Source organism: Drosophila arizonae, chromosome X (assembly GCF_054131065.1).
Source record: "Drosophila arizonae isolate 15081-1271.41 chromosome X, UAZ_ARI_1.0, whole genome shotgun sequence".
Lineage (NCBI taxonomy): Eukaryota > Metazoa > Arthropoda > Insecta > Diptera > Drosophilidae > Drosophila > Drosophila arizonae.
In genome coordinates, this window is record NC_142927.1 from 30,751,077 (window position 1) to 30,761,583 (window position 10,507).

Consider the following 10,507-nt stretch of genomic DNA (forward strand, 5'->3'; position numbering starts at 1 on the left):
TAAAGTTATTTTTTTTTTAAAGCTTTTTTTTTTTTACAGCTTCGAGAGATGTTATCTACATATAATAGGTGTGTCTATGGCAGAGTTTTTAGGAGTTATTGGCAATTGATGGCTAAATTGATAGTATCGATGCATATATATATATATATATATATATATATATATATATATATACACTCATGGTCAAATATATAATAGGTGTGAATTTTTTTTTTTTTTTTTTTTTTTTTTTTAAATGGGAATAACGTCTATATTTTTTCATATAACTAAAAAATTTAATTTATATTAAAAAATAGACACATTATAGAATAACAACAACAAAAAAACAAGTTTAAAAAATAATAATTTTTAGCATAATTTTGGCATACTTCACAAAAAACTCAAATTTTTGCTGACCAGATTAATAGGTGTACCCAGCAAATTAAAAAAAAAAGTTAAAAATTCTGAAATATTGTAGAATATTTAGAATATATTTAGATAAGTATGGTTAATACCCTGTATATCCGCCTTTATTCGCAATGACTTTGCTGATTCTTTGGGGCATAGATGATATTAACCTTCTACACCTTTCCACAGGAATGATGCTCCATTCCTCCTGAGTATTTTCCAATAATTGGGTGTAATTGAAGCAGGTAGTCTTGAAAATTTGCCTTTTCAAGTGTCCCCAAAGGTTCTCAGTTGGATTGAGATCTGGAGACTGACTTGGCCACTCATAAACTTCAATTATATTTTCATGAAACCAATCCTTAACTACTGGGGAGTCCTATTTAGAATCGTTATCCTGTTGGAATTTCTATTTTAGTGGTATGTTGGCGTGGGCATATGGTAGCATAACACTACTCAATAGTTCCTTTTACAGAAATCTGTTTATTATGAAAATGGTCGATGGTGCATTTCAAAACCATGCCATGAAAAGCAGTCTCAAACCATTATGCCACCTCCTCCGTGCTTAACCGCCTTTTTTGTATATCTAGGATCCAATTCCTTGCCTTTAGGTCATCGAACATTTTTATTTGAGTCATTCTCAAAGAATTTTTTTTTTGTTTCATCACTCCAGAGAATGTTTCTCCATTTACGCTCTCCCTCTAAACCACATCAGGCCTTGTGAGTTTGAGCAAAATTAAGCCTCATCCGAATATTTGATTTACGCAATAGAGGAACCCTGCGAGCAACTCTCCCAGGTAGATTCGAGCTTAATAGCCGTCGACGAATAGTTCGTGCCGATACAACATTGCCCATTTCGATGGCAATCGCTCTCGAAGACTTAAATGGGTCCCTTTTAGCCAAGGTGACTATACGGGAATCCTCTCTTACGGTAGTTTTCCTCCGGGCACCCGGCTTCTTTTTATCTTTTTTTGGTTTTAGAGCATTTGTAACGAAGTTCTACTTACTCAAAAAGTCTTTAATATTTTAATAATTTTTTGTTAAGTTAAACACACCTATTAATGTGTCCAGGTCAATTTTGAGGTAGAGAATGTATAACAGCCAAAACTTTTTAGCGAGTAAATTTTTTTTGGAAGATTTACCTATTTCCTTTTCAAATAGTGTGGCCATACCTAACAAAAACAATTTCGTGCTGATAGATGTTGTCAAACCGTAATTATTCTAAAATATGCTAGAATCTTTGGGTCACACCTATTAATTTGACCATGAGTGTATATATATATATATATATATATATATATTTTGTGGAGTCTGCCACGCCTCCTTCTGCCTGTTACATTCATATATATATATATATATATATATATATATATATGTATATATATATATATATATACATACATATATGAATGTAACAGGCAGAAGGAGGCGTGGCAGACTCCACAAAGTATATATGTACATACATACAATATATTCTTAATCAGGGCGACGAGCTGATCGATAACCTTCCCCGTTATTTTGTTATCGATGAAAACCCTTATCGAAAACCAGTAATAAATTTATATCTGCTACATCTTTAACGCTAGAGTCGCCAAATTTTTAATCCAGATCTATATGTGCTTTATAGAAATTTCAGCATTTGTCAAAATGGGGAATGTTCAAATTGTAGGAATGACTCGCTCGTCATCAGGTTATTTATTTCTAATATATGAAATATAGCCATATATCATCTAGGTATATTCGATATGCTATGAATCACCCTTGTATATGATACAGCTGCAGCAGCCAAAGTTCTCTCTTCGTGAGTAGCTTGCTAAAAATATAATGATAGCTTAACATGTGCTTCATACAGATGTATCTGCATTCATATACTGGGTCTGAATAGAATGTACATATGTATGTATGTATATAGAAATTATTGTTTCTGGTGCCAATTGCTGGCTACATCAGCGGAATTTCGTCATTTCAAGTATGATTCACACTCACTACTCAATTGAGCTTCCACTTTGTTCTCTGGCACCCCGCCTTGCTCCCTCTACCCCATCTAGCGCCATTTGGGGTCATTAGCTATTGTCTCCTCGCCACCGTGTGAAAGCAATTTGATCTGTCGCCGTATCTAATCAAGTGCAGTAACTGCTATCGTGCACGACCCGGGTTAACAAAGTACACACACAGTCACACACTCTATGCTATATGCATTTTGCCACTCCCTCTATTACTATAACAAAATGGATAATCTCTAACACACAAGAATCTACAATTAAGATTTAGCGATTCTAGCTCTGAAAATGTAGGAGAAAAATGTTATTACCGGTTTTCGATAAGGTTTTATAATTGATAACCTGATAACTTATCGATTTTTTGAGATACACTCGATATGCGCGATATACATACTGGTATATACAACAAAATTTCAAGTCTCCAGTTCTTATATCTTCTGAGATCGGCGCGTTCACACATACGGACGGATAGACGGACAGGGCTAAGTCGACTCAGCTCGTCGCCCTGATCAAGAATATACATACTTTGTGGGGTCTTCCACGCCTCTTTCTGCCTATAATATACATTTTAATAAAAACATTATAATTTGATTTCCCATTTTCAATGGGTTCAGGGTATAATGAGGTATGCAAAAAAGGGGACATTGAGTCAGTTGACGGCGAAACAAGCAAGTAAAGTATAAGCCAGAAAAAGGAAAGGAACAAGTGTAACAGACTAGAAGATACCCTGTGCTGAGTATAAGTGATTCGATAATGGACCAAATAATTTATTGACTGATTGATTTTGCGAAACAGTTCTGCGAATTCCGCGAAACACAAGCGTAACATAACACAAGCGTGACATAACGATTGCATTCTTGTATATATTTATATCAATCATATATTATATTTGTATACAGAGTGGCTGAGAGTAATATATATTTTTATCAGTTCGAGCTTAAAGATATTCAATTTGCACTTTCAACTCTTCGCTCGAATACGTGTCCGAGGCAAGCGCCTGACCTTTCCATTCAAATACGGCCATATATAACAATTTGATGTGAATGAGAATGGGAAATACGAAAAAAGCTCGCAGTTAACGGTATACGTAAAGATCTAGTTTTTTGGAAGAGTGACTTACATGCCTGTGTATGTATGCATATGTGTGTATGTATTTCGATGCATAAGCTCGCACTCAACTCCCATTGGCAATCTTTCTGATTAGTATGCACACACACATATACGTGCACACTCACATGAATGGAACAAAAGTCTAACACACACACACACACACACACACACACATATATATATATATATATATGTATATATAGGCAGTCAGACAGAGACTAAATTGCGCAATTGTATTTGACTGCAAATTTTTGTACCTCTGACCGCGATCAGTGATCGCTTTATTGGGTGAAGGTCATGTTGAGCTACTTCGTTGCGTTTTTGTATTTTGTTTAGTTTTGCTGTTTGTTTTTGTTTCAATTTTATTCTCTCTGTTCTGTTTCATTTGCCGGCATATTGTTGCGGCTTTTGTTGCTTTTATTCTCGGCTACTTTTAGTGCTCACTGCTTTGACAACATGAGCCCCAGGGATGCCGTTTGCCATTTTGATGCGGAGCGATTATAGATATAGTAGAGATCCCATTGTTTATCGCTAGATACATCATACATATATAATTGCAGTCAAAAGACTGAATTCGGGTACATATTGATTGAAATCTATATTAGTATAGATGCATTCATTACATATAAAAAGTCATGTTCCGAAATAAAAAACAAATCAGTTTCTCAACTTCGATTGAGGCTGATACACATTCATATGTATGTATATTCAAATGCAGATACAGATACAGCCATTGATTCAGAATTAGGTAAAAGAGTTTCAGGTGCAGCCCGAGATACTGCATTGTATTCGATGACCATTCATACCCAGTTTGAGGTATAGATGATAGATAGAGATACATTTTTATGCAAGGATTTTGGGTACAGATACATTTTCTAATTCGCATTGAGACAAATGATGACATGCATCTACAATAGCAGCAGACGTCGATAGAGATACAGATGCAAACTTATATGAAGTTTGATATACGTGTATAGTTTGAGAGTCGAATCACTTTCATATTCAGATATATGTATATATACATACATATATAAGTAACTGTGACACGTTCACACACAGTCACCGTGACTGGCTCAGCGCTGAAGCGTTGCAGTCATTTATTTGATTTAGCTTCGCTTTGTCTCATTTGTTATTTGACTCGTTTTGGTTTTATGGAATTGCTGTCTGGTTTTTATTTAATTTCATTTCATTTCACTTAATTCCTTGCGTGAATATCATTTTAAAATTCATAAATTTTAACGCCTCTGCCATGAACGAGGTTCGTCGCTTTGTGCAGATATTTATGGCTATCACTCTTAAATATACATTTTTGTTTAATTCATGGCTTAAATTTGATTTCCAGTTGGCTGAGTGGATCACAGTACTGAAGATTTTGTCTAGTTTTCGACCTTGACCACGAATCAAGTTAGCACACACACACACCCACACACACACACACAGACATGCATTCATATTCACACACAAAATATTATAGGTAATGCAAAAGTACAAAATATATTATACGAAATGTTGAAAGCAGCTTGTTCCGAATTGTTTTTTCCATTTTTGGCCGAGTAAAGCCGAAAGTACAAAATTAACTATATATGATAACAAATTTTAGGTAAATACATACAGGAATAAGTAGGCATGTGGCACAGGAATTTCAATATACGAAATACAAACAAATATTAATGAAAAGTTATACATATTTGTCTATAACTTAAATATGTATATATGAATAAAAATACGGTTCTTTTGTAAACTTTTAGAAAAACAAAACTAAATACAATATATACATCTATATATACCAAAAAATATATTACCAATCCAGAAAATAAAATATTTAACCATGCTTTAACAAACCTTCAAGTATAACTATAAATAAAGTATATATGTTTATAAAGAGTATATACATACACATCTCATTAGGTACACAAATCTTACCACATTATATAAAAATCAACAAGTGTACAATTATGACATCTATATACATATACATTAATTGATACATTTTATATTTAATAGCAACTAACAAATTGTAGGCGGCCTTTTCTGCCATCATCTGGAAAGATACACTGTATTATATGTATACATATATCCCATGGAATTGTTGCCGGACTTGCAATGTTTTGCTTAGAGGGCTTAATGTATAATTCCAAGATAAGAGAAGAGCAGAAAAGTTAATTAAATAAAATAAAAGTAAAGCCAAACGCAAACAAATGTGTTTTTATTACTAGTGCAGTGGAAGTACTTTTGTATGCCCCATATTCAGCTCTTTCAATGCACGAGATATGCTCTAATAACTGATATTTGGCATCTCGTCAAATCAAAAACCCTAATAATCAACATCCACTCAGAAACTCCACTACTTCACTAGGTCATCCCCAAGCTTTGCTCGACTATTTGTAAATGGAATTACAGCAGAGTTTCGAATTGAGTGGAGTTCGTTGGATTGCCTAATCTTTCCTCAGTATTGCTGTCGTCAGCCTGTTATTGATTCACCTTCACAGCCATTTTCACAATACATTTCCTGTAGTTGAAGTCTCTGCGGAGTCTCCAGAAAATGCGAAGAGTTTTGCGGCCGTCATTTACCCTAAGAGAATTGCAAAGAGAGGGCGAGTCACAAAATCTTGCATTGACTCTGATGCGAAAACGCATTCGGCGTTTCACTTTCGTTTTAATTCCCAATTCGACGGATGGATTAACGAAGAAACGGACTAGAGACGGATGGCTGGATAGTCGGCCGGATGGACAGAGACGAGTGTTTTGTTTCCTTCATCTGCAGCCATCGGCTGCATAATATTTACTTGTTCACCGTCCTTCCACAGTTCTAGTGCATATAGATATAGATCATTCATTATGATTTAATTTAACTTATCAAATATTTTTCGGAGTAATAGAGTCATGGAGCCGATATCACCTAGTTTAGGTGGATTACTCTAGGTCTCTTTCAAATATGCCTATAATTGGATGGTCTCCGATTAAGGTGTGGCAGTACCCTGCAACTTGAGCAAAGCTCTCAATTGTTATTAATCATATAGATAGAGCTGAATCTATCGATCTTATCTCAGTCAAATTGCTTATCTCAGCTGAAACAGAAGCAGAAGGCAACTTCGGCTTCAGAAGGCACTTGAGTAGCCAGCTGTATACTTTGGTTGCAACGTCGTCGACTGCTCCGCATTTTGAGGCTATCTGCGTCTGTCACATAACTGGCCCAGCGGCTTTTTGCTCTTCTTTTTTGTTTTTTTTTTTTTTTTTTACCCCTCATGTTAAGCGTTCAGGTTGTGTTTCAATTTTCTGTTTCTTGTTTTTTGTTTATTATTTTCTTTTTATTTTTAATTGAGTATAGATTTCGGTGCCTGCAGCTTGCAGCTTGAGCAGAACAGGTGCAATTCCTCAAATCGCCAGAGTCAGGCAATGAGAAACGAAAGCTTTCAGCGACTTTCGTATCCTCTGGAAACTAAAATGAAGGAGATGGATATGAAGTAGGTAAATAACATATGTACAATATAATACATTTACAATAATTTTATATACATATAATATACTCGTTATATCTATGTTCCTTTATAGCAAGAGTTTTCATTTCTAACTTCATTTTGAGCTATGATGATCTTACCATCTGAAGTATTTATTTATTGGAAACTAAAGCGAATTTAGTTAAAGTTAATGATAATTTTTATTCAAAAGCTAATAAATATATCGATAAATTCTGGATAGAGAATAAGACTCGTTATTAGAAAACTGATCCTCGACGAGCTAAACTGAGCCTGTTCAGTGATCAGTAAATAGAATAATATGAAATAAGCTACTCTAACGGACAAGGCATACGATAAAGCTAAAGTGCCTCGATTATATACAGATCTGTATACAAACATGCTACTTAAGTGAGGGTAGGGCGAAGGTTTGGTTCGGCTTGGTTAGGCTTTCGCAAGGTGTTTGCTAGGCACGGGCCCCAGCTGTAGCTATACTTTAAACTGAAGCTGTACCTGCCACACGGGTACTGATTAAGGTCTGAACGATGGTGCCAACCAGCAAGTCAGTCCGTCAGTCCGTCAGTCAGTCAGTCGCGCAGTCAGTGTGCGTGCCGGTTAATTGAGCTTAATGCAGCAGGCAGGCAGCCGGCCAGGCGGTCAGTTGAGGCAGCTGTGGGGAGGAAACTCAGTTTTTGATACAATTAGGAAGTGCTCCACCTTTTTAATGATAACCATTCAATTTAATGAGACCCAAAAGGTGCTACAGCTTGTATCTTGTAATGAGCTGCCACTTGGGGTTCGCGATGCGTTTTGGAGTTAAGTTGTTCTCAATCTGGCATGGCCTAAAGGAAGAGTGATATCAAGTCTGGCCCTAATACACTTAGGGTTTCCACCATATTGTATTTAATCGCATTCTCAAACACCGTCTTGATGCAGTTGACCAGGGCCAGGGTGCAGAGCAATAAAAGCATGGACAAAATAGAGCTCAAATTCAGTGTCAATCGCCCTGTTAGCACCTCTAACACCCAAAAGAAGAAGTCCAGACCCAGCATGATGGTATTCAATATTAGCCATGGCATTATGAAATTGGGTTTAGTCTAAATAGAATTAAGTACGAATTAGTATCTGTACCTGTATCTGTATCTGTATCTGTATCTGTATCTGTATCTGTATCTGTATCTTATCGGTATCTGTTATTGTATCTATCGTATCTGTATCTGTATCTGTATCTGATCTGTATCTGTATCTGTATCTGTATCTGTATCTGTATCTGTATCTGTATCTGTATCTGTATCTGTATCTGTATCTGTATCTGTATCTGTATCTGTATCTGTATCTGTATCTGTATCTGTATCTGTATCTGTATCTGTATCTGTATCTGTATCTGTATCTGTATCTGTATCTGTATCTGTATCTGTATCTGTATCTGTATCTGTATCTGTATCTGTATCTGTATCTGTATCTGTATCTGTATCTGTATCTGTATCTGTATCTGTATCTGTATCTGTATCTGTATCTGTATCTGTATCTGTATCTGTATCTGTATCTGTATCTGTATCTGTATCTGTATCTGTATCTGTATCTGTATCTGTATCTGTATCTGTATCTGTATCTGTATCTGTATCTGTATCTGTATCTGTATCTGTATCTGTATCTGTATCTGTATCTGTATCTGTATCTGTATCTGTATCTGTATCTGTATCTGTATCTGTATCTGTATCTGTATCTGTATCTGTATCTGTATCTGTATCTGTATCTGTATCTGTATCTGTATCTGTATCTGTATCTGTATCTGTATCGTATCTGTATCTGTATCTGTATCTGTATCTGTATCTGTATCTGTACTTATCTGTATCTGTATCTGTATCGTATCTGTATCTGTATCTGTATCTGTATCTGTATCGTATCTGTATCTGTATCTGTATCTGTATCTGTATCTGTATCTGTATCGTATCTGTATCTGTATCTGATCTTGTATCTGTATCTGTATATGTATCTGTATCTGCTATCTGTATCTGTATCTGTATCTGTATCTGATCTGATCTGTATCTGTATCTGTATCTGTATCTGTATCTGTATCTGTATCTGTATCTGTATCTGTATCTGTATCTGTATCTGTATCTGTATCTGTATCTGTATATGTATCTGTATCTGTATCTGTATCTGTATCTGTATCTGTATCTGTATCTGTATCTGTATCTGTATCTGTATCTGTATCTGTATCTGTATCTGTATCTGTATCTGTATTTGTATCTGTATCTGTATCTGTATCTGTATCTGTATCTGTATCTGTATCTGTATCTGTATCTGTATCTGTATCTGTATCTGTATCTGTATCTGTATCTGTATCTGTATCTGTATCTGTATCTGTATCTGTATCTGTATCTGTATCTGTATCTGTATCTGTATCTGTATCTGTATCTGTATCTGTATCTGTATCTGTATCTGTATCTGTATCTGTATCTGTATCTGTATCTGTATCTGTATCTGTATCTGTATCTGTATCTGTATCTGTATCTGTATCTGTATCTGTATCTGTATCTGTATCTGTATCTGTATCTGTATCTGTATCTGTATCTGTATCTGTATCTGTATCTGTATCTGTATCTGTATCTGTATCTGTATCTGTATCTGTATCTGTATCTGTATCTGTATCTGTATCTGTATCTGTATCTGTATCTGTATCTGTATCTGTATCTGTATCTGTATCTGTATCTGTATCTGTATCTGTATCTGTATCTGTATCTGTATCTGTATCTGTATCTGTATCTGTATCTGTATCTGTATCTGTATCTGTATCTGTATCTGTATCTGTATCTGTATCTGTATCTGTATCTGTATCTGTATCTGTATCTGTATCTGTATCTGTATCTGCATCTGTGTCTATATATATCTGATATTTGTATGACACTCACATTGACAAGCGCATAAATCATTAGCAGCCAAGCATAGCTCATGATAATGGCGCCTACCATTCGGCTCATGCGCAGAACTTCCATGTTGAATACGTAAAATTTTCGGGGTCGCCACATCTCCAGTGGTTGACTGGAGATGCAATAGATGTGAACGCATTCGCCGAGGCTTCGATAGGCTCCCGTCACGCTGATAATAAACACCAACCAGAAGATGTAGGGAAAGAACTCGTAACGACATGGGGTACAGCTGCCGATGAGCTCCCACAGCTGCTCCCAGCGTCTGGCAGGACAGAAGTTCCATATGGAGAAGGTGCGACATTGGCTTTCGCCCGCGAGAAATTGAAATTTTCGCACTTTGAACATTTTCCACTCAGCTACATACACTATATATGTGTGCACATGCATGTGTAGACATGCAACACATACGCAGACAACCGTTAATCCGTGCACAAATACAAAGTCCAAGCAATTTGTTTTTAAATTGCAATTTTCCACGTACAATTTACAGCAAATACTGCAGTCAAATAAGTAAAAGAAATACCTACAAAATGTAACGTTCATAAAAAAGTGTGTACAAATTTACAAATATAACAAAAATATTTCTTAAAATTTCTTGCTGAGAAAATGTTGCTTAGATTAACTT

General features: G+C 35.6%; 1 protein-coding gene across 1 annotated transcript; it reads right to left on the minus strand.

Moving 5' to 3' along the window:
- Window positions 1-5,237: 5,237 nt before the first annotated feature.
- LOC108620366 (uncharacterized) lies at window positions 5,238-10,507 on the minus strand. Its single transcript, XM_089474217.1, has 2 exons — window positions 9,865-10,507; window positions 5,238-8,046 (listed from the first exon to the last, which is right to left on the minus strand). Exons 1-2 carry the CDS (start codon window positions 10,423-10,425, stop codon window positions 7,792-7,794), a joined length of 816 nt encoding a protein of 271 aa, XP_089330343.1. The 5' UTR covers window positions 10,426-10,507; the 3' UTR covers window positions 5,238-7,791.

Excerpts from the sequence above, each read along its gene's own strand:
- LOC108620366 (XM_089474217.1), bottom strand. The coding sequence starts at position 10,425 with ATGAACGTTACATTTTGTAGGTATTTCTTTTACTTATTTGACTGCAGT. Across the intron at positions 8,047-9,864 it reads TGATTTATGCGCTTGTCAAT|ACTAAACCCAATTTCATAAT; the intron begins GTGAGTGTCATA and ends AATTCTATTTAG.